The sequence below is a fragment of the Plectropomus leopardus genome, chromosome 7 (assembly GCF_026936395.1).
Source record: "Plectropomus leopardus strain MGB_pleo_1.0 chromosome 7, ASM2693639v1, whole genome shotgun sequence".
NCBI classification, from domain to species: Eukaryota; Metazoa; Chordata; class Actinopteri; order Perciformes; family Serranidae; genus Plectropomus; species Plectropomus leopardus.
The window spans coordinates 18808463-18833881 of NC_142182.1; the positions used below are offsets into that span (position 1 = coordinate 18808463).

Here is a 25419-nt window from a genome sequence, read left to right on the forward strand (position 1 = left end):
TGTGTGTGTGTGTGTGTGTGTCTGCGTGTGTGTCTGCGTGTGTGTGTGTGAAGCTGGAACCTCCCGGGTCCCGACAACTATGCTCTGCAGTATGCTGACGGAGTACAGACGTACATCACTGAATCAGTGAGTCACATCTACTGTATGAACAAATCAATACAAATATTTATCTACACCAGGTAGTCGGTCTGGTAAATGTTTGAGCACATCTTGAAGATATTGAGCTACTGACCTGAGTCAGCCCTTCAGACAATACTATGTTTAACCAAAAAATTTTGGACATTTCTTTTGAAAATGTGAAAGCACAGCAGTGAATCAATGAATCACAACTTTGTCAGCACTTTGTGAACTTTATCTGCTTTTGTGAGTATTTCTCTTGAATCTCAGTTGAAACATAGGTCACATTATGTCGTCAGTGCTTTTATAAATGAGTGTGAGGTAGGCTGAAAAAGCAAACGGCAGGATGAGAGACAGAAAAATAGAACAGCAGCTGGAAGTACACTCAGCTACTTGGTGTCAAGTGACCTTTGAGAAGGTTACGACTGAAGGGCCCTCCCCCTTTTTGGGCTGACGGCACGACTGCAGAATCCATTATATATTAATTTCATCAAATAGATGCCAAGAGAGATGCTTTATTTATTGTAATAACACTGCAGTGAAACTATCAGAAGTGTGCTGCTGTTTAGAGTGTTAAACCAAGTATGCTTTTACTTTTAGCACTCCGAATTTGGTGCAAGGATGCTAACTCTTAGACTTTGAATTTAGTGAGTTTGTAGATGAAGGCAGATGTTTTAGTATTTGAGCAGCTTTGCGATGAGTTTGAGGAATACTCAGCTTGATTGCACACAAAGTTTTGCAGCCATAGACTGTCTAAAATAATGGACGTAGCCACTTTGACATCACCCAGTGGTATTGAAGCTTTGAGTTTGGCATTTGGGCCGTCACCATCTGGGATTTTTGGAGCCAGAGGTCACCATTTTTGGATACATTTTTGGGGGGGACTAAACCTAATGCTAGCTGCTAGCTGCTAGCTACATCAGCATGGTGCCTCTTCAGTCCATGGTAATACTGATACTAATTTTTGCTAGCACAAAAACAGGCTTAGACCATTAAAACAAAATATACTTACTGGAAAAACTGAACATCCGACTCCATGAAGTCTAATAATACAACAAAATGCTGAACTAGACTTTTCAGGTGACCAAATTGTTACCATTAACGTTAATGAACTGAAAATACACTAAAAACAACAGCTACAGCTATGCCTTAACGTTGTGAATCTGGGGTTACACCATGGTTGCCTAACCTATGCTGACAACATGGTAGCGACTTATCAACAGATGTAAACCCACCTGTCACAAAAAAAACATTTTATTTCTGCTGTAAAATTTGGTATTTTAACATGGGGCGTCTACAGGGATTGATGTGCTGTTTGAGCTAGCCTCAAGTGGCCATTCAAGGAACTGCACTTTTTGACACACCTGTGTTGGCTTCATTTTTCAGCTTTGCAGTTGCTGCTTGGAAGAAACGTGATTAATTCCTGCTTTCAACAGCAGTTTGATTTTAGGCATAAGCTCTCTGTCTTTGTTGAAGTGGACAAAAAAAGCAAATATGAGTGCAGAGTTGGGCACAAAAAACACCAGCTTTTGTAATTTTGGTGAGCAGTGGTGGTATATGCTCAACAACACAGATGTGAATTATATCTATTCAGTTTTGTATGCACCCACTTTCATGCCCTTGCTCATAAACATACACTCACACACTTTTGCATCCATGTGTTCAATGCACATGTACAATACAAACATGCAAAGACACAGGTGGTGACGGGGGGGTGAAAATTGCTTTCACTAGAAAGTAAATACATTACATATATTAATTTCTTTTTCTTATCTAGTAATCTGTATTGTGATTGTATCAAATAAAACCAGAAATTATGCAGGAGTATGAGAGAGTGAGTCCAGGGCGGCTTCTCTTTTGAGAAAAATGTTCTTAACCAGGAGGTGCAGAGGCAGAGTTTTTTTTTTTTTTTATCTGTCTGCATCTTACACACACACACACACACACACACACACACACACACACACACACACACACACACACACACACACACACACACACACACACACACACACAAAAACCAAAACAGTTTTAGCCTTAACATTCCTCTCTCTTTTACTCACAGTAAGTAGAGTGTCAGTGGTCGTTTCTAGCATTTTCTGCAGTTTATATAACTATATTTGTCCTAGTGTGAGCTTGTAGTTGGGTTACTGTGTGATGTATATATATCCATGTGTGTCTGCCTTCTCTACCTTGTGGTCACTTTGTCACTACACTTTATATATATATATATATATATATGTCAGCATGTCTTAGTTTTTTAACAGTTTTTACGACTCCATCATCTGCATGCTTTTGTGTTTGTGTGTGTTTGTTTATGTTTGTTTGTGTCTTGTAGAATCGTCTGGACATTAAGAACGGCTGCATTCTGCGACTGACCAAGGCACCGGTGAGTCTGCATCAACCAGGCTCTCAGCCACGCTTTTCTTTCACCTCCCTCTTCTCACATTCTTCCAACCCGCTGTCTCTCACTGGCTCGTCACTCTCATTTATTTTCTGCATGCAGCAAGATTACAGTATCAGCTGCATGCAGAGACATAAGAATAAGTCAGCACTTATCTGTCATTGCCATTACAAGAGCTTAATTTCAAAGAAGAGTGAATACACATAACTACAAAAAGACAACATTTTTGAGTGGTATATGTCAACATGTGTGTTTTGTTGATGCTACTGAATGCAGGGCCGCTGTGCAGAAGACTTGTACAAGGGCATCCAGAGTTCGGACGCAGGCGTGCGCTGCGATTCCTTGAAGCAACTGGCAAACGTGTCCACAGACGTGACCTTTGCTCAAGAGTACATCAGCCGAGATGGACACCTCTTATTGGTCAAGATAGTAGAGGACTCTAATGAGTTAGTACTCAGTGTGTGTTTGTGTCTGTCCATATTTTACATGGCTTGGATGGGATTGCTGTCTCTCAGATAGATATCAGTGGTTCTGAGACAGGAAGTTGTTAATGCTTATGTAGCAGCATATCCTGCTGAGCTAAACCTGTATAGAAGGTACTCCACTAACTTTGCTGTGCATCCTTTTTTCAAAATAAGGGGGGGGGGGGCAGTTGCAGCAGCCCCATACATCGAGGATTTTAGGACATTTCTAGGATTTTAGGGCATTTCTTAAATGTTAAAATGTTTCTAGGACTTTTCTAGGATTATAGGATATTTCTAGGATTTCCAGATATTAATAGGATTTTAGGATTTTTCTCAGATTTAAGGACATTTCTAGGATTTTAGGACATTAGGGGCTTAGCTAGGACCTCTGTCAGGGGCTGGTGGGGTCCTCCACTGGCTTTTTTACATACGACATCATTTTTTGATAACAAGCTCTATTTTTATGCTGTTTTATGCACCTGGGCACCTAAATTATACTAAAAGTACATAAACAATTCCCAGTGATATCACTTTATTTTTATTGTGAATCAGAAAATGGTTGGGGGTCCACCCAGCACCCTATCGGGGGCCAGATTTGGCCCGTGGGCCGTAAGTTGACCATAGCTGTATTCGTCTATATCCTGAAGAAAGAAGTGTTTCCTTCCATTCGTTTCAAATTCTCTTGCCCAAGTCAAGCTAAATCAAGATCGTTTATTTGGAGCAGTGTCCATGATCATAGATAACACTGACAAACTTCACTGCAGCATGTAGGGGCAGCAGAGTGAGCTGAGTCCTGAGTGCTCTGTCGCATGATGGAAATGTTTTAGAGTGCATAAATATTTACACTTTAAACCAGTTACTGAATTACTGAAAGGATTCTTCACAAGAAGTCCATCCGTATGCTGCTTTTGAGTGTGTATGAGTGCATAATATTTCTTTGTGCGTGTGTCTGTGTCTCTCAGGAGTAACGTGATCATGACCCACACACTGACGGCCTTCATGGAACTGATGGATCATGGGATAGTTTCATGGGAGAACCTCTCGTCTGTCTTTATCAAGAAGGTGCTGTATCTGACGCTCTGTTTCTCTGTTTTGTCACCAATATGTATTTCACTGGCTGTCGTTGTTCTCTAACTATCCTACCTTCTCTCCTCGCCTTCCTCCCTTCTCTCCTTTCAGATTGCCGGTTTTGTCAACGCCAAGCCGACTGATGCATCAATACAGCAAGTGTCCCTGGACATTCTGGAGAGCATGGTGCTGAGCAGCCAGAGCCTCTTCCTGCAGGTCAAACAGGAAGTCACTATGGAGAGGCTCATCGCTCACCTCCAGGTGTAAGTAACCAAACGATGTGAAGTGACTCTTATGGTGCTTTCACACACAACCTGTTTGGTTTGGTTAAAGCCATCTCGGGCCCATTTGCCCTTTTGGTACGGTTTATCTGAGATGGTGTGAAAGCTGCTCAGTCGAGCCGGACCGAGGACCAATCTGCACAGAGTCTGTGTGAAGAGGTTCTTGCCCCATACGCTGCCTCTTGCCCTGATCCCCATTAGCAGCCACTGACTGCTGGCTTAAGTCAGGCTGAAGTTGTCAATTAAGTGTTTTCTCTGTATTTGTTTTTTTGTATTTTTTCTTTGTCGCCTGGTCCATATATAATCAGCATTTTTTGCTCTTTGTTCACTGGGGCCATTGTGATTGCTGCAGCCTGGGCTGAGGAGAGAGGGGGAGGGCTCAGCAGCCCGAGTTCCCCTGGCTGTGATCAGGCCCTGGTGACAAATAGGGGAAGATCATCCTAGGGGTATCAATGAAGTAATTAATTTATAACTGCTTTAAGTTTTGCCAGCTGATTACTGATATTAATCTCTAGGATGAATGTCACTGTTATTTTCCTCTCCTGGTTTACCTGACCCCTCTGAAGTGGATGAGTCCAATGAGAGGGCTTTGACAGGGGCTGAGGATTCTTTTGTTTGCAGCCTGCTGAGAGGCTGCGGTCTTTTTCCTTTCAGTTGATTTTGCCTTAACTGTTTTTTGCCTAGTTTCCCGGGACTTTTCCGAGCATTTCTGTTTCTGTCGCCAGTTTCGTTAATAAATTCCTGTTTTTGTTTTGCATGGACCTCTGCCTCCTCAACTTCTTTAACTCCAGAGCTAGCCAGTCACACCAAAGAAAATCCCACATTTTGTAGAGGTGCTGTTAGCAACCTTACAGTCTGCTTGAAAGCTTGGGTCTTGGTTGAATGGCAAGCTGACGCTGGTGCGCTTTGTTTGTGGTGTAAAAGCAAACAAATCAACCACAGGGTTTTATGATAGCAGCTAAGGGATTTTAGCCTGATTTCAAAAGCTTAACTACTTATAAATCCATCTGCTGATTGTGAAATCTGTCCAAAAGACATAAAAGGTATGCATATTAGCACAGGTATTTTTCCTGATTAATAGATGAAAAGCTGTTATAACAGCTGTGCTTGTATCTGACTTCACGTTCGTCATCAGTCACAATATGAATTCTGTCATTTTAATGTGCAGAGAGTGTGCTGTTCTTCTCGATCAGTGATTTTTAACTGGCGGCTCACGGGCCACATAAGACACGTCAAAGCAGCATCTGGCCTGCAGAATAGGAACCAATTAAGAAAATGTGAGGAGGAAAAAATCCAGTATTTAGGATATCTGGTATTTTTCATCCTATATTGAAGCAAACACAGAAGCAATTGAGATGAAAATAATTTTATTAGAATTGATTTTTCAACAACACTATTTATGTGCGTTCCACTCACGAGTACTAAAGACATTATAAATCCATCTCTCTGCATTTTATTAGGGAGTAGTAGTGATGCATCAGAAACCTTGCATGCAATACTCCAATTTCCACCCTCTCTTCAGTCCCTCAGTCTCTCTCTGTCAGATAGTGCAGTTACATGTTCAGGATCTACTTTTCACCAAAGAGAAAGAGGAAAAACTCACTGACAGAGTGACACATCTATGAGGCAGAGGGGTGTGGCCGTGAAAAGTGGCAGCATTGTATTTGTAACAGGAAGTTTTAAAATATGTTAAAAAAAAAAATTGCTGACAATACAGCTGTCTGCCATTTATCACACCAAGATTTCACAGACAGAATGTATTGATTTGAGAATTTAGACCTTTTAAACATCCTGAATCTGTTTAACTTCCTAAACACACCTGTTCATTGAGCCCAAGAATATTCAAATTATGTTTGTCTCACTTCCCCCCCTCTCCTCTTTGACTTCTTTCAGGACGAATCAGCAGATACAGACCAAAGCCATGGCCCTACTTATGGCACTACTACAAACAGCCGGAGCGTCAGACAGACAGGTGCTGCTGCTCTCAGTTTCTCACTTTCCATCAACTTCCCCTCTCATAAGCTATTTAAAACTAACTAAATACCTACTAGTCTGCACACTTGGAAGTTTAGAGTCTTCCTGAATGTCTGATACTTCCAGACAGCAGGGCCTGCAGTTGTTAGTCGGTATGCACCATGCATACTTAAAATCAGCTGATGTTTTTCATTTTCTGTCATTTTTTAATGCTTTAGTATGGTCCATTCATGCACCAATGAGATGCTTCTATATCCAAGGCTGAGAGTGGCATGCATATGACTTTGGGTGAAGGGTGGTTATTTACCCCATCAGTCCATTATTCTACATACGAGTCAGAATCCTGTGGGCGCCACTTCTTACACACAGCTGGAAATGACCATCTCCGTCATTCTGTCTGGTCATCTCAGCTTTTCTGCACACAGTCGATGCTTTCTCTCTCTGTTCTGTTCCTGCTCCTCTCCCATTGTACAGAAACAGTTCCTCCATTCAGCCATCCGTCTCCTTTCTCTCAGAGTCTCTTTTGTTACTCACACACACACACACACACACACACACACACACACACACATACACACTTCCTCACTTTTACAGTAGGTCAACAAATCCACCCTTCTTATCAGCAAATAAGCCCCAAACAAACCAAGGCTGGGCTAGAGACACATGTACCAGCAAGTGATGATTTCGTCACAGAGGTCAAAGTCCCGCACACTGTCACTATATCGCCACCCCATGTTAAAACCATGACATTGCACCCTAGTAACACGTTCATGCTCACTTTGCGCTCTTGTTCCTTCTCTTCTGTTTTCCAGGATATGTTTGCGTTCCTGAACAAGAAGAATCTCCGGCAGTACATTTATAAAGTAAATTATCTCCTTATTTACAGTGATAATTTTACATCGGTAATAACACGATGATTTATGTGCAGAGGAAGTAAAGCAACACTTATTGAAGAATATTTTGTATTTGTTGCAGAACATCATCCACAGTTCTGGTTCAGTCCAGGATGAGATGGCCCACTACCTCTATGTCCTACAGTCTGTTACCTTGAATCACCTGGAGCCTCGCATGAGGACGCCTCTGGACTGTTACAGCCAGGTGAGTTATAGCATGACGGCTCTATGTCAGAGTGAAACACCTGCTGCTTCTCAGCTTTTTTCACACTTGTTGTTGCACCCACACGCAGTTAAAAAAAAAAAAAGTAATATAATTTAATTTCAGTTTAGGTATTAAACAGTATGACGTCTTAACCCTGCTCACACACCCTTCAGAATTTATCACCAGTTTTTTTCCAACCATAAATTGTTAATGGCTGAAACGCAATAATTCCCCAGTGATCACATCCTAAATTATCAGCTGTTCCTTGATCCAAAGCCAGTTTGTGTATTTTGCTGAGCAAATATCTTTCATCTAAATTGATTGTAAACAAAAAATATAACATTCTTCACAGAAAGTATAAAATACTCCAGATGAAGAATTTGTCAAGGCGTTAACTAAAGTGCGTAAATACAAATGTTTATTTTATTATTACCCTGATTAGTTATCTGTTAGAGTCCACAAAAGAGCTGTTTTAATTGTTGCAAAAAATCAAAGATGTCTACTCAACATCCATGTCCGTAATAAACATCCACTGTTTCTCTGCCTCTTCCCTACAGGAGCAGAGAGACATCCTTCACGGTTTGCGACAGGCAGCATTTGAGACTGAAAGCGAGAACAGTCTGAGCCACGAGAGACGACGCTCGCTCTGCGCCAAAGAGTTCAAGAAGTTAGGCTTCTCTGTAAGTGGCTGTTATCCCATAGTTTTTCTGTTCAATATCATCAAAATTATCACCTCTCTTTATTTAAAACACTTTTCATCTTCACATTGCTGTGATTGATAATGTCTTTGATGTTTTCAGAACAATAGTAACCCTGGTCAGGACTTGGTGCGAACGCCTCCTGGTCTTCTAGCTTTGGACACCATGTTTTATTTTGCTGTGCGCTATCCTGATGCCTACAGCAGGGTGAGTGTGATTTATCTGGCATGAATTCAACAATATAAGGAGCTCTTCATTTAAGATTATTTGGCTCAAAAAAACATTTCTTTTACAGTGTCATAGTCAGCATTATGTCAGCGTCACTGAACATTAAGACATTACACTGTCCCGAATTTGAAATGAAAAAAATAAAAATCACTGCATTAAGTAGAGATGTTGTGAAATTGCATATTGTCTTGTTTATTTGTCTGTGTAAGCTCTATAACAGAGGCATCGATTTATGGTGTTGTAATGTTTACAATACCATGTCTTAACAGTTTGTCCTGGAGAACAGCAGCAGGGAAGACAAACACGAGTGTCCATTTGCCAGAAGCAGCATCCAGCTCACACTCATCCTGTGTGAAATCCTTCGTATCGGAGAGCCCCGTAAGTTGACCTCCAACCTTCAATATAACAGCCATAACTTTGTCTGTTACCTCTGGTCAGTCCAACTCCACAACTGATGATCTTGTATTGATTTGCTTTTGTTTTCCATCTTATCCATTAACAGCCTCAGAGACGGGATCTGACTACCACCCCATCTTCTTCAGTCAGGACCGGCTGATGGAGGAGCTTTTCTGTATTTGCATTCAGCTGCTTAACAAGACCTGGAAGGAGATGAGAGCCACGCAGGAGGATTTTGACAAGGTAATAAAAACGAAGCATGACACGGCTAGCTTCAAACTCAACCGGCTTTCCTTTTACCTTAAAAGAACTGTTCAACTTTTGGGGAAATTACCCTTATTTGATGACAAGATTAGTACCATTTTCATGTCTGTATAGTAATTATCAAGCTTGAGCCAGCAATTTCTTAGCTTAGCTTAGCTTAGCTTAGTTTAGCATGGCAGTGTTCTGCGGCCTTTACACAGAGCCAAGCTAGCTGTTTCCCTGTTTCCAGTTATTGTCCAAGCTAAGGTAACTGGCTGGTGGCTCAAGTGTCATATTTTGAAATACCAATATGAGAGTGGTATCAAACTTGTTATGGAGATCTCAGTAAAAAGCAACTGATCACATTTCCAAAAATAACAACTATCTCTTGAAGGATTCCATTTCATTGTGAGGCGTCATGAACAAAGATTCAAGATTGTGCTTTTTGGCCCTGACACCAGCTCCACCCCGATATTTGAGCCGTACCCTAGCACGTCTTACTAAATTAGCTGTGTCACAATACCAGAAAACCTAAGACGGATCCAGCAGGAGGAATGCTGCATTAGAAGGCAGATGACTCAATTTGCCCGTAACACAAGTTGTGTTTCTAAACTCACTCTGCAACGTAGTTTACAGATTGTGGTTGTGAAACAAAAACCTGTCAAATCGCTGGTCTAGCACGGCTTAATGGCACGTTGACTGTCGCTTAGTGTAGAAAAAGATGACTCAGGATATTTCAGATCCTAGTCCCACCATTGCCAGAATCGGCCTGTTGACTGCAAATCTTGCAAACAAATCCTGTTGTATAGCAAGATTTTGCTTCCCATTGAGTAATAGAACTAATTGGTGTCTGCCATTATGTTTGACAGGCCTTAGGGTGAGGGTCCACAGAGTCTGCCATGTTGTACTGCCATGTTTCTAAAGTATCCCTGAACCGTCAAACCAAACACTGGGGTTAAATTTGGCCATTTACATTTCGTGCCTTTTTTTTTTTTTTAAACACAGCTGTTTCCAGGATGCATAGAGATGAACTAATGTTATCTTTTCGTGGCTATATAGGATTAATAACTGTACCGTGACAATGGTGACTCAAAGTAGGCTAAACAGTGTTTTAGCTTCCAACATAAAATCATATATTGATCTGAAACAATGTCTCTCAATTTATTTCATAAATAAAACAGACATATTACATACTGTACCTGTTTAGGAGGAAGAGGGCCAATTCAGGATTAGTTTTAATGTTTTCATATCCCACAACTCTCTCCATCTGTTGAATAAGCAACCAAGGTTGACTCGAGTTTTCGCCTCCGCTCTATCAATGCCTCTTTTGGCTTTTTTTTTTTTTAATCTTCAATCAGTTCTTTTCTTTTTGTCTTTGTTGATCATGCCCCATAATCAGCTATAACCAAAAAAATATGCTTTAAAGAAAAATCTTCGCCTGCTAAAGTTCAGCTTATTTACGTATTATTCACTGCCAAATTTTTCTTTGGAAAATGTAAACGTACAGTTGTAGGCTCTTCTGGTCTGTGTGCCATAAATCGTTGTCTCTGGTTTCTCAGGGAATAACATTATAGAAATAGCAAGTCCTCTTGCTGAGGGTCTTGTTTGCTTCGGTAAATCATATAGAGACATCAGCACTGAATTGAAACTGTCTTAACAAGCTGAAAACTCGTTGTAACTGCTTGTTGTTGATTCTTATCTTGCGCAGTAGCATCATGAATCACAGATGTAACTGAGCCTCAGCAGCTCTGAGTGAAATTTCTCTCATCTTGCATGCTTCTTTACAGGCATTAAAGCATTTAACATGACAAATCAAATCCAACGCAAGTTATATTAATAAACTATGAAGGTCTTCAGACTTATTCAAATCTAACAACAAGGTTTTATGTTTTTTATGGTGGATTTGTGTAAGTTTATATTCTTGTGATTTTGTATAGATTCATTCTTATGCTTACCACCTCGACCTGCCCCCACAAATAGGATTGACCCTACATTTAGGAGCACACAGTGACCTTACAACCACAATGTAGTACTTGTACAATGGTAATAGGTTAAGCCAAGCCTTCAGCAGTGTGGACTTGTCTAGGAGAAATATTGAGAATCCAGCCATCCTGAAAAGAAGAGTGATAGAGCTTTTGTCTAAACGCATTTCAACATCACACACAACCGTCCGGCATCAACAAAGCACTCTCCTGATAGTCCTAAAACTCAGCGACCCTTTGACCTTTCAGGAGCGGGGCAGTGTCCTGAGCACAGGGCCAGGAGACCGGCCTTTTGTTTTTGACCACGGCCCCCTACCCAGGGTGCTTTGGGGCAAGGACAAAGGGGCATTAGGTGGACAAAGAGAAGCGTGGTGGGCGGCAGAAACAGAGGGAGAAGGAAACAAGGAAAACAAAGCGCCCAGGGCACGAGCAGTAATTACACAATAACAGTGGGAACGTAAAACCTCTGGAAACAATACGAGAGGGAGAGAATGAGAGGGGTGGAGGGCAGGGAGAAACCAAAGAAAAACAGAGGTGGAGGGAGATTTGATATCACAAATTTGGATTTCGTTACTTAGAGAATGAAGTGTAAGTGTTTTTGAGTGAGCAACTGAGATCCACACACACACACACACACACACACACACACACACACACACACACATACAAACCCTTCATCCAATCACATAAATGTGTTTGCGCAGCTCTATACGCTCCTTGTGATAACGGTCATCCCCTCCTCACACGCTCTCTCTCACACACACACACACACACACACACACACACACACACACACACACACACACACACACACACACACATACACACATTTAGTATGCATGCACATGCTGCAGGGTTTAAGGGAACAGAGACAGCTGCCAGTCATGGCTCCTATTGGCTGGTTCAGCTAAATGACAGAGGGGCTGGACAGGAGGGGTGTGTGTGTGTGCATGTGTGTGTGTGTGTGTGAGAGAGTATCAGGGTGTCTGTTTACAAAACACCCACAGGCCTGCACCTCTCCTGTCATGTAGGTGATCTCTGTCTCTCTCACCCTCACTTTCATTGCCTGTCATCCCCGTCACTTTTCTCTGATTGCTGTCGACGGGTGGAATTTGAAGTTGCTATTGAAATATTTGTCAAAATAGTCCACCCTGCAGGAAAAAAGATGGAGGTAAGGTTGTTTTAGTGTTGTTTCTCAGTTTGAATGTGTGTCAAGCAGTTTGTTGTTCGTTTGTTATCGATTATTTGATTTTACAGCCAGTGTCAAATGTTCAGGATGTAGACGCAAGGTCAGTTTTCTTCCATACTCTAACGCTAAGTGTTTAAAAAGATGAGACTTGACAACAGTGATGATTTCCAGCATCTCAGTTAAGATGACACAACAGTGTGAATTGGCTGTCTGAGGCATGTGTCATGTGAAAGCTGACAGACAGTGAGGTTATTTTGGCTAGGGGGGCTTGAGCAGGGAGTCACAGTGTGAAACTCTAGACGCTTGTTTTGTGTCTCTCCGTGTTCACACAATTTAAAATGACTGTCTGGATTCCACCATCTGTACTTTCACTGCTGCCAAACAGAGAGACTCGATCAATCTGTGTGGTCATTCACATTAAAAACCTTGTCGGATGGTAACAAGGGCTGCCAGATTGTCATGAGATTGAGATTTCTGTTTTTGCTTTTGATTTAATGTGTGTGAATTACTTGGTAGCAGATACTCTGTAGTGGCAAACAGTCATTTGTATTATAGCTCATATATGTGATGGAGATATGTCTGTCCAGAGCTGCACTGAATGGGTCAAATTACACTTTAGTCACTGATCATTCACAATCAGTTGAATTGGGTGTGAGCAGGAATGATCTAGGTCAGCAGAGTGTGTGTCAGAGAAGCGAGAGCAGAACAAATAGTGCTGGAGTCGGCTTGGTCCCGTAGCACTATAGATTTTTGTATAGATTTTCCACTTTTTTTACAACTGAGGCACGTATACTGAAGGGAGCTATAGATTGTACACATATGCACTGTTTGACCAACTGCCTTGAGCTCTTGTCTCAGGGTACCCCGGGTCACCCCCCATCCCTCTGTGTAAGCTTCAGTTTAACAAGTCATGCAGAACACACACACAATCACACAATCACATGGGTATAGCAAACGCTGAGTCAGTGCCACTGCAGTTCAATCTGGAGACTTGTTTACAAGTATGTTTTTAAATTAAACGTATTAAAATTTTCAAGCCCCCACTCTTTTTTTATTTTATTTAACCAATAAGTGTTTTAAGATTCAAGCATCTTTTCGATGGAGAACTTGGTTAAATAGATCACTTATTACAAAGTCACGAAAATGATCAAATAGATGATGTGAAAAACAGACAGAGGATCCAGATATGTAAGGATAAACCCTGTGACTGTTAAGTAAAGTAAAGTACAGTAAAGTAACCACCCAATTTGTCCATCATTGATTGCACTAATTCAGCATGGCGGTTATGAAGCTGTTGGGTGGATGTTGCAGATAACTGGGTTATTAAAGTGGGTGCTGATCAATGGCTGGACCCTGTGTGGGTCAGAGAGGAGGGGAGGTAGACATATAGGCTTATGTGCAATTTTGAACTGATTACAGAAGTAGTCAACCAAAATGTTACTCAAAAAAAAAAAAAAATACCAAAAGATTTATCAGGTATTTTCTGTGTTTCTGAAATTTTGGTGTATATTCTGTCTTTCTCACAACTTTGTCCTTGCTGCATGCTTGTTAGTGTGAATAGATTAAAATAGCTGCCTTTACAAGCAGACGTCCCCTGGATTTTCTGCAAATTTGAGCATGCAAGCTCATTCTCATTCAATGGAGGAGTTGCTGTGATAAAATTAACTTTTCGCCAAATCTTACAGTCCTTATCAGTCGGTGATGATAAATACTGTGATTTGTTTGAAAGTTCTGAAAAAGCTAGTAAGCAAAACTCACACACTGTTACACATTATGCAAACCAGTCAGTCAATCACAAAAAAAGGCAAAACAATAAAAAAACAAATAAAAATTATCACCCTACATACCTCCCTTATCATCTCAGTTTTTACATTTCTCTTTGGAGGCCACAGAAATCCAAAGGCACATCTGAAACAAGTGGAAGTGTTAGTGGTGAAGAGCTGCATGGGACCTCACTCTTCCCTTCCAGCTACCACAGGAGGCAATACAGTTACCCTGACTACTGTGCAGTGTTTCACCTCCGTCTGTCTCCATGTCTCTGTCCCCAGGTGATGCAGGTGGTGAGGGAGCAGATCACCAGAACATTGTCCAGTAAGCCGACTTCCCTGGAGCTCTTCAAGAACAAAGTTAACGCTCTCAACTACAGCGAGATCCTCAAACTGCGGCAGACTGAACGGCTGCACCAAGAAGAGACTCTTGCTCCACCCGTGCTGTGAGTAGCACCATGTTTGAAGACTAGATACCAGTTTGCATGTGCTTCATCATGTCATCCTGTTGGATTATTTTGCTTCAGCTGCAATGCAGAAGATGTCAGATCAGATCAGCCTTTGTATATTTTTGCTTTGTGACGTGTACAGGGCCCAGGGTTTTGGTATTTTTGTGTTTCTTTTTCTTTCTCCACTTGGATTCATCGATGAGCTGATTAGATTTTGTTGGTCAAAGTTCAAGGTCAACTGACCTCGCATTTGTCTGATTCTTGTAGAAGCAATATCTCAAGAACACCTTGAGGGAATTTCTTCAAATTTGGCACAAGCATTTCAGGGGACTCAAGGACGAACTGATTCATATGTAGTGGTCAAAGGTCACAGAGACCTCATAAAACATGTTTTTGGCTGTAACTCAAGAATTCACACGCTCACAATTTACACAAATGTCTAACAGGATGTAATGATGAAGTTCTTACATTTAACATCCAGAGGTCAAAGGTCAACTGTAACATGATAATGTATTGCAAACACTTTTCTAACCATGGGGAGACATTTGATCAGATACTGAACTCATGAGTGAACTCAAGATGTGTGTGAGCATCCATGTTTTCACAGACGTGGATAGAAATCAAAAGTGCAAACTGACTGGTGCATGGAGGCATACCACCACATGGCGGTTACTTTTAAAATGTAGGAAAATTTAGGTCACACCAGGTCTGTAGAACAACATAATCAGCTGCTCTATTGATGACTCCTGATAGTTTCCACCCCTATGGAACCAGCTGACAGGCCAGCAGCTATACTGTTGTTCCTCAAGCTACTGTTTATCACTAAACACCGAGTGTAACAGAGTGTTGCTGTCACATTAAACGGTCGTCAGGTTGGGCTTATTGTCAGAAAGTGATGTCCATTTGTAAATCCCCATTTGATTTTCTGTTAATCAAAGGAAAAACTGTATGAATACTCATTATTGTGCTGGCTGGTGATGTTTTATTTTGCCGTTTATTGTCTTATGTTAAGGTTCTTTTAAAGCTAAGGGGGTGATTATATCATGTGATGAAGCTTTTTTGTGTGTGTGTGTTTCTTTCCAGTGAGCTGAAAGAGCGTCTGAAGCCAGAGCTGCTTGAGTTGATCCGCCAGCAGAGACTCAACAGGCTGTGTCAAGGAACAATGTTCAGAAAGATAAGCAGCCGACGCAGACAAGGTGAGAAAACACACACACACACACACACACGGAAAAACAGTAGACTGTGTTTGTTTGTTTAACCGTCCTGATTGTCTGTTTTTCCTCAGATAAACTTTGGTACTGCCGCTTGTCGCCCAATCACAAAATGCTTCACTACGGTGATGTGGAGGAAGATTCGGAAAATCCACCAATCGAAACACTACAAGAGAAGAGTACGCTCAGATTTCACACTAATTTCTATTAATGATAAAGTTCAGACATTTTATATTCAAGATGTCAAAGGTCAGCTGTGACTTTATCAAGTTGTGCTAAAACATTTTTTAAAAACACTTTTTTATATGTGTGAGAAGCATTTATGTTGTCATGGACATCACACTGAGCTATTTATGTTTATATTTGCATGACATACTTTACTATGATTTTTTTCTGGGTTACCTTTTTTGAAAGATTATACGTCTTTTTTTTTCAATTTTCTTTTACATACTATACAATAACTTTTTTGCCCTTTTTGCAGTATCATGACATACTAGACTATTTCTGTTTGCAATTGCATGACACACTACATGGCAGTTTTTCACAATTTAATGACATGAATTTAAAAAAATGACATTCTATATTATTACTTTTTTGTTGCAATTTTATGACTTGTACTAGTTTTGACATACTATACTTTGACTTTTATTTCAATTTTGAGACTATGACTTTATTTGTACATACTGTACTGTGACTTTTTTGCAAATTTATGATATATTATGACTTCATGTATTATATTTTCATGACATGCTGTACTGTGACTTTTATCGTAATTTTATGACACTACTAAACTATAACTTTATATATTATATATTTATGACATACTATACTATGAATTTTATAATGTACTGGAATATGTCTGTAAACAGTTGCTTGTGCTATGACTTAAAAAACGTTTTTGTGACATACTATACTATGACTTTTTATGCTATTTTGGACGACATATTACACTATGATGTTTGTTATGATTCTTTGGATGACTCTTTTATGCTATTTTGGACGACATACTGTACTATGACGATTTTAGCGCATTTTGGGAGACATACTTGACTTTTTGCTATATTATTGTATACTATATTATATTGCTATATTGGCTGACATTCTTGACTATGACTTTTTTAATGCCATTTTGGAAGACATAGTATGCTTTCACTTTTTCATGCTGTTTTGGACACCCTACTGTGACTTTTTCTGATTTTATTGGAAACATATTAATTCATGACTTTTTTATACCACTTTTTTTTAACTTTTATTTTTTGTTTGTTTTCTGTGACATACTATCTTATTACTTTTTTTTTGCATTTTTATGATGTCCTATATTATGACTGTTTTGCAGTTCTTTGACGTCGCTTGTTTTCTGTTTTTTTTCCTTCTTTAGTTCCAGTAGCAGATATCAAAGGCTTGCTGACGGGAAAAGACTGTCCTCACATGAAAGAGAACAAAGGCAAACAGAACAAGGTCAGCAGCACTTCTTGTCTTCATATTATGCGCACTGTGGTCACATCTCACTGTGTTTGTATTTGTTTTCCTGGACGTGCAGGAGGTGCTGGACTTGGCATTTAGCATCACCTATGATGTAGAAGAGTACAGCCTGAACTTCATCGCCCCCTCTAGAACTGATGTGAGTCTGTGATCATTTACCTCTTTATCACGGTTTCTGCTTCTCTTTGTGCACTATAATCTTCAATACAAGTATAAACCGCTCAATCACTGGCTTCCTCCTCCTGTCAGTTCTGCCTGTGGACAGATGGACTGAGCGTTCTCCTGGGCCGGGAGATGAGTAGTGAATCCATGCGCAGTGAATTGGATATCCTGCTCTCTATGGAGATTAAGCTCCGCCTCCTGGACCTTGAGAACGTTCCCATTCCCGACAGCGCGCCTGTCGTCCCCAAACCACCAAGCAACTTCAACTTCTGCTACGACTTCAGCCAGACTGAGCAGTAAAGAGTGCATTCACTGCAGTGCAACCGACGTGTGAATTTGTACATATACCGGTATGTGTGTATGTGTGTGTGGATATCTGAAATGATAAGTGTGTATGTGAGGTGGGATCTGACCTCTGCATCCATGCACTTATTCCTATAACACACATTTATAAAAGTAGATTTTTCCTCTGCGGCCTGGCCTTCTACATCCATGTGAAACAATGATACAATAAGAGAAAACCTGTGGAAACTACAGCGGTGTTTGTGGGTGTGAACTGCTGACAAATGGCTGTTGACTTTACTAATGCTGCAGATTATCTGGGAGTTTGTCTCTCCCTCCATGATCCCCCGTCACCGCGCTGGTCCTCACTTCAACTCCAAAAACAACACATTGCACAATGACATTCTTCTTATATGATACTGCCACTCAAGTAATGGTACTTTAATCATGATTTGTGTAATCATTTTATATTTCTGAATATATCTAAACCTATGTATGATACATAGATTATTCTTGTGAGCGCAATGCTGGTTTTTACTTGTTGAGGCAAAAGATGCTTTGATGTTAGTCCAAAATGCTGGTTGTGCTCATTTATTACATTTTTTTATTGTATTTTCTGTTGCTTTAAAGAAAAAAAAAAAGAAAAGAAAAAAAAGACAAGGGCATTAACTAGAACACAGTGCTTTCTCAAGATGTGGTACATGTTTAAACTCATTTCCAACATATACAACGTTATGCAGTATCTTTCAGTGTTGAATAATATTTTCCTTAACTTTTATGTACTGGCCTCGGTACAGATCCCAGCAGCTCAGTATGATTACTGTAGAGCAGACACACTCTGAAAGCTCTGTACGACCTAAGTTTGTTTATATAGTGATGCAAATCTGTATTAGGTACCAAGCTTACTTTTTTTCTGTTTGTTTTTATAATTTAATTTAATAATTGTAAAATTGCCATCTATAGCTTGATAATGAGAAAAACTTGTTTCATGCAATCAGTGATGATTTTTAGTTTTGTCTCTACTTTCACAGATCAGATCTTGAATTAATTTTAAAACTGATGAATTTTGTACAAGGCACTTATCATAATATGATGGAAGCGACGTGTTCTGTCACAACGTACTACACTCTCACTCACCAAGAGTTCAGCTTTGACACTCGAAGCAGCTAGACAGTAACTGACACAAGCCTGTAGTAAACAGTTTTCTCCTATTTTTGGCACGGGGTTCCCCACTGTCCTCTGCTGTGTTTTCCTGACACAAGACCCTCTGGGTTAATATCAATTTTAATTCACGCTCTTGTGGTGACTTCACATGAATAAACAGTTTGATTTGTACTGCAAAAAGACAAACGTGTAGGTTTTGGAACTTTTTGATGTAGTTTGCTTTCATTTTAAAAAAAAAAAATTTTACATTCTATACTATGTCTTTTTTAGAAATGTTTACTCGACATGCTATACTACTAGTATTTTGTCAAAAATATGAAAAATGTCTTACTTTAATATGTCATAAAAAAAGTCACACGATAGTATGTCGTCCAAAATGTGACCACAAGTCATGGTTGAGTATGTCGTCCAAAATATGACAAAATAAGTGATAGCATACTATGTGGTCCAAAATATGACCAAAAAGTAATGCTATAGCATGAAATCCAAAATATGACAAAAAAGTCAAAGTATAGTATGCACTTAAACATATGACATAAAACTTATGGGATTGTATGTCGTCCAAAATATGTCAAAAAAGTCATACTATAGGATGTCTTTCAAAATATGACTAAAAGTCGTATACATTGTCATCCAACAAATGATAAAAAAAAGTCATAGTGTACAGTGTTGACCAAAATATGACAAAGTCATAGTATAGTATGTCATCCAAAAAATTACAAAAAGGCCATACTACAGTATGTCATTCAAAAAATAACAAAAAAGTGATGATATACTTTGTCTAAAATATGACAAAAAAAGTTATATTATACCATGTTGTTTAAAAAAGCACAAAAAATCTTACGATAGTATTTAGTCCAAAATGTCAATGTCAATGTCAAAAAGCAATAGTATATTAGACCAAAAAGTCATACATGCTATACTAGGATGTTTTCAGAGGTTTCTCAACATGTCATTTTTTAACATTTTTCAAAATACTATACTATGTCGTTTATAGTCGTTTTTTTGACGTGGCATATTCCAACATTTTTGTCCGTTTTTTTCAACATACTATGCTATGACGTTTATCAACGTTTATTTACTATGTGTTTTTCAGCAGTTTTTTCAACATGTCGTTTATTCGACATGAGATACTGTGTTTTTTGAGAGTTATTAGACATTGTATACTGACTAATTAGGCAATTACTATTGCCTTTTTTGCCATTTTTGTTAATTTTTCAGGTTTTTTGCCTTTTTTGGCCTGTATTCCCACTTTGTATACCATTATGCCTCTCTACAATCTGTTCTATGTCGTTTTTAGCCATTTTTAGGAGCGGTCAAATTTCGACTTTTTTCGCCATACTATACCACTGACATGTCAATTTTCCAGGTTTTTGACCTCTTTTGGCCCTTATTTCCACTTTGTATACCATTATCCCTCTCTACAAGCTATTCTATGTCGTTTTCAGCCATTTTTAGGAGCGGTCAAATTTCGACTTTTTTCGCCATACTATACTATTGCCTTTCTTTTTGCGATTTTTTTGGCATGTCAATTTTTCAGGTTTTTGACTTTTTTTGGCCTTTATTCCCACTTTGTATACTATTATGTGTCTCTACAAGCTATTCTATGTCGTTTTCAGCCATTTTTAGGAGCGGTCAAATTTCGACTTTTTTCGCCATACTATACTATTGCCTTTCTTTTTGCCATTTTTTTGACATGTCAATTTTCCAGGTTTTTGACCTTTTTTGGCCTTTATTCCCACTTTGTTTATCATTATGCGTCTGTACAAGGTATTCTATGTCGTTTTAAGCCATTTTTAGAAGTGGTCAAATTTCGACTTTTTTCGCCATACTATACTATTGCCTTTTTTTTTGCCATTCTTTTTTACATGTCATTTTTCCAATAGTTTTGCCTTCTTTGGCCTTTATTCCCACTTTGTATACTATTCTGTGTCTCTACAAGCTATTCTATGTCGTTTTCAGCCATTTTTAGGAGCGGTCAAATTTCAACTTTTTTCGCCATACTATATACTATTGCCTTTCTTTTTGCCATTTTTTTGACATGTCAATTTTCCAGGTTTTTGGCCTTTTCTGGCCTTTATTCCCACTTTGTATACCATTATGCGTCTTTACAAGCTATTCTATGTCATTCTCAGCCATTTTTAAGAACGGTCAAATTTCGACTTTTTTCGCCATACTATACTATTGCCTTTCTTTTTGCCATTTTTTTGACATGTCAATTTTTCAGGTTTTTGACCTTTTTTGGCCTTTGTTTCCACTTTCTATACTATTATGCCTCTCTACAATCTGTTCTATGTCGTTTTTAGCCATTTTTAGGAGCGGTCAAATTTCGACTTTTTTCGCCATACTATACCACTGACATGTCAATTTTCCTGGTTTTTGACCTCTTTTGGCCCTTATTTCCACTTTGTATACCATTATCCCTCTCTACAAGCTATTCTATGTCGTTTTTAGCCATTTTTAGGAGCGGTCAAATTTCGACTTTTTTCGCCATACTATACTATTGCCTTTCTTTTTGCCATTTTTTTGGCATGTCAATTTTTCAGGTTTTTGACTTTTTTTGGCCTTTATTCCCACTTTGTATACTATTATGTGTCTCTACAAGCTATTCTATGTCGTTTTCAGCCATTTTTAGGAGCGGTCAAATTTCGACTTTTTTCGCCATACTATACTATTACCCTTCTTTTTGCCATTTTTTTGACATGTCAATTTTCCAGGTTTTTGACCTTTTTTGGCCTTTATTCCCACTTTGTTTATCATTATGCGTCTGTACAAGGTATTCTATGTCGTTTTAAGCCATTTTTAGAAGTGGTCAAATTTCGACTTTTTTCGCCATACTATACTATTGCCTTTCTTTTTGCCATTCTTTTTTACATGTCATTTTTCCAATTGTTTTGCCTTCTTTGGCCTTTATTCCCACTTTGTATACTATTATGTGTCTCTACAAGCTATTCTATGTCGTTTTCAGCCATTTTTAGGAACGGTCAAATTTCGACTTTTTTCGCCATACTATACTATTGCCTTTCTTTTTGCCATTTTTTTGACATGTCAATTTTTCAGGTTTTTGACCTTTTTTGGCCTTTATTCCCACTTTATATACCATTATGCCTCTCTACAAGCTATTCTATGTCGTTTTCAGCCATTTTTAGGAGCGGTCAAATTTCGACTTTTTTCGCCATACTATACTATTGCCTTTCTTTTTGCCATTTTTTTGACATGTTAATTTTTGCAGTTGTTTTGCCTTCTTTGGCCTTTATTCCCACTTTGTATACCATTATGCCTCTCTACAAGCTATTCAATGTCGTTTTCAGCCATTTTTAGGAACGGTCAAATTTCGACTTTTTTCGCCATACTATACTATTGCCTTTCTTTTTGCCATTTTTTTGACATGTCAATTTTCCAGGTTGTTGGCCTTTTTTGGCCTTTATTTCCACTTTGTATACCATTATGCCTCTCTACAATCTGTTCTATGTCGTTTTCAGCCATTTTTAGGAGCGGTCAAATTTCGACTTTTTTCGCCATACTATACTATTGCCTTTCTTTTTGCCATTTTTTTGGCATGTCAATTTTTCAGGTTTTTGACTTTTTTTGGCTTTATTCCCACTTTGTATACCATTATGTGTCTCTACAAGCTATTCTATGTCGTTTTCAGCCATTTTTAGGAGCGGTCAAATTTCGACTTTTTTCGCCATACTATACTATTGCCTTTCTTTTTGCCATTTTTTTGACATGTCAATTTTCCAGGTTTTTGACCTTTTTGGCCTTTATTCCCACTTTGTTTATCATTATGTCTCTACAAGGTATTCTATGTCGTTTTTAGCCATTTTTAGAAGTGGTCAAATTTCGACTTTTTTCGCCATACTATACTATTGCCTTTTTTTTTGCCATTCTTTTTTACATGTCATTTTTCCAATTGTTTTGCCTTCTTTGGCCTTTATTCCCACTTTGTATACTATTCTGTGTCTCTACAAGCTATTCTATGTCGTTTTCAGCCATTTTTAGGAGCGGTCAAATTTCAACTTTTTTCGCCATACTATATACTATTGCCTTTCTTTTTGCCATTTTTTTGACATGTCAATTTTCCAGGTTTTTGGCCTTTTCTGGCCTTTATTCCCACTTTGTATACCATTATGCGTCTTTACAAGCTATTCTATGTCATTCTCAGCCATTTTTAAGAACGGTCAAATTTCGACTTTTTTCGCCATACTATACTATTGCCTTTCTTTTTGCCATTTTTTTGACATGTCAATTTTTCAGGTTTTTGACCTTTTTGGCCTTTGTTTCCACTTTCTATACCATTATGCCTCTCTACAATCTGTTCTATGTCGTTTTTAGCCATTTTAGGAGCGGTCAAATTTCGACTTTTTTCGCCATACTATACTATTGCCTTTCTTTTTTGCCATTTTTTGACATGTCAATTTTCCTGGTTTTTGACCTCTTTTGGCCCTTATTTCCACTTTGTATACCATTATCCCTCTCTACAAGCTATTCTATGTCGTTTTTAGCCATTTTTAGGAGCGGTCAAATTTCGACTTTTTTCGCCATACTATACTATTGCCTTTCTTTTTGCCATTTTTTTGGCATGTCAATTTTTCAGGTTTTTGACTTTTTTTGGCCTTTATTCCCACTTTGTATACTATTATGTGTCTCTACAAGCTATTCTATGTCGTTTTCAGCCATTTTTAGGAGCGGTCAAATTTCGACTTTTTTCGCCATACTATACTATTACCCTTCTTTTTGCCATTTTTTTGACATGTCAATTTTCCAGGTTTTTGACCTTTTTTGGCCTTTATTCCCACTTTGTTTATCATTATGCGTCTGTACAAGGTATTCTATGTCGTTTTAAGCCATTTTTAGAAGTGGTCAAATTTCGACTTTTTCGCCATACTATACTATTGCCTTTCTTTTTGCCATTTTTTGACATGTCAATTTTTCAGGTTTTTGACTTTTTTGGCCTTTATTCCCACTTTATATACCATTATGCCTCTCTACAAGCTATTCTATGTCGTTTTCAGCCATTTTTAGGAGCGGTCAAATTTCGACTTTTTTCGCCATACTATACTATTGCCTTTCTTTTGGCCATTTTTTTGACATGTCAATTTTCCAGGTTGTTGGCCTTTTTTGGCCTTTATTTCCACTTTGTATACCATTATGCCTCTCTACAATCTGTTCTATGTCGTTTTCAGCCATTTTTAGGAGCGGTCAAATTTCGACTTTTTTCGCCATACTATACTATTGCCTTCCTTTTTGCCATTTTTTTGACATGTCAATTTTCCAGGTTGTTGGCCTTTTTTGGCCTTTATTTCCACTTTGTATACCATTATGCCTCTCTACAATCTGTTCTATGTCGTTTTTAGCCATTTTTAGGAGCGGTCAAATTTCAACTTTTTTCGCCATACTATACTATTGCCTTCCTTTTTGCCATTTTTTTGGCATGTCAATTTTTCAGGTTTTTGACTTTTTTTGGCCTTTATTCCCACTTTGTATGCTATTATGTGTCTCTACAAGCTATTCTATGTCGTTTTCAGCCATTTTTAGGAGCGGTCAAATTTCGACTTTTTTATATACTATACTATTGCCTTTCTTTTTGCCATTTTTTTGACATGTCAATTTTCCAGGTTTTTGACATTTTTTGGCCTTTACTCCCACTTTGTATACTATTATGTGTCTCTACAAGCTATTCTATGTCGTTTTCAGCCATTTTTAGGAGCGGTCAAATTTCGACTTTTTTCGCCATACTATACTATTGCCTTTCTTTTTGCCATTTTTTTGACATGTCAATTTTTCAGGTTTTTGACCTTTTTTGGCCTTTATTCCCACTTTATATACCATTATGCCTCTCTACAAGCTATTCTATGTCGTTTTCAGCCATTTTTAGGAGCGGTCAAATTTCGACTTTTTTCGCCATATACTATACAATTGCCTTTCTTTTTGCCATTTTTTGACATGTTAATTTTGCAGGTTTTTGCCTTCTTTGGCCTTTATTCCCACTTTGTATACCATCATGCCTCTCTACAAGCTATTCAATGTCGCTTTTCAGCCATTTTTAGGAGCGGTCAAATTTCGACTTTTTTCGCCATACTATACTATTGCCTTTCTTTTTGCCATTTTTTTGACATGTCAATTTTCCAGGTTGTTGGCCTTTTTTGGCCTTTATTTCCACTTTGTATACCATTATGCCTCTCTACAATCTGTTCTATGTCGTTTTTAGCCATTTTTAGGAGCGGTCAAATTTCGACTTTTTTCGCCATACTATACTATTGCCTTTCTTTTTGCCATTTTTTTGGCATGTCAATTTTTCAGGTTTTTGACTTTTTTTGGCCTTTATTCCCACTTTGTATACCATTATGCCTCTCTACAATCTGTTCTATTCTATGTCGTTTTCAGCCATTTTTAGGAGCGGTCAAATTTCGACTTTTTTCGCCATACTATACTATTGCCTTCCTTTTTGCCATTTTTTTGACATGTCAATATTCCAGGTTGTTGGCCTTTTTTGGCCTTTATTTCCACTTTGTATACCATTATGCCTCTCTACAATCTGTTCTATGTCGTTTTTAGCCATTTTTAGGAGCGGTCAAATTTCGACTTTTTTCGCTATACTATACTATTGCCTTTCTTTTTGCCATTTTTTGGCATGTCAATTTTTCAGGTTTTTGACTTTTTTTGGCCTTTATTCCCACTTTGTATACTATTATGTGTCTCTACAAGCTATTCTATGTCGTTTTCAGCCATTTTTAGGAGCGGTCAAATTTCGACTTTTT

General features: G+C 38.6%; 1 protein-coding gene across 1 annotated transcript in view; it reads left to right on the forward strand.

Annotated features, from left to right (window-relative positions):
* The window catches only part of elmo3 (engulfment and cell motility 3), a 30743-nt gene extending 11899 nt beyond the window's left edge, over nucleotides 1–18844 (forward strand). Inside the window, exons 4-21 of the mRNA XM_042496287.2 lie at nucleotides 54–126; nucleotides 2456–2506; nucleotides 2798–2967; nucleotides 3948–4047; nucleotides 4165–4316; nucleotides 6228–6306; nucleotides 7121–7171; nucleotides 7284–7406; nucleotides 7964–8086; nucleotides 8207–8311; nucleotides 8602–8710; nucleotides 8835–8971; nucleotides 14191–14354; nucleotides 15441–15553; nucleotides 15643–15747; nucleotides 16947–17026; nucleotides 17109–17189; nucleotides 17300–18844. Of these exons, the coding sequence (XP_042352221.1) occupies nucleotides 54–126; nucleotides 2456–2506; nucleotides 2798–2967; nucleotides 3948–4047; nucleotides 4165–4316; nucleotides 6228–6306; nucleotides 7121–7171; nucleotides 7284–7406; nucleotides 7964–8086; nucleotides 8207–8311; nucleotides 8602–8710; nucleotides 8835–8971; nucleotides 14191–14354; nucleotides 15441–15553; nucleotides 15643–15747; nucleotides 16947–17026; nucleotides 17109–17189; nucleotides 17300–17512 (2029 nt within the window). The 3' untranslated portion in view covers nucleotides 17513–18844. The remainder of the gene's footprint in view (nucleotides 1–53; nucleotides 127–2455; nucleotides 2507–2797; nucleotides 2968–3947; nucleotides 4048–4164; nucleotides 4317–6227; nucleotides 6307–7120; nucleotides 7172–7283; nucleotides 7407–7963; nucleotides 8087–8206; nucleotides 8312–8601; nucleotides 8711–8834; nucleotides 8972–14190; nucleotides 14355–15440; nucleotides 15554–15642; nucleotides 15748–16946; nucleotides 17027–17108; nucleotides 17190–17299) is intronic.
* The last annotated feature ends 6575 nt before the right edge of the window (nucleotides 18845–25419 follow it).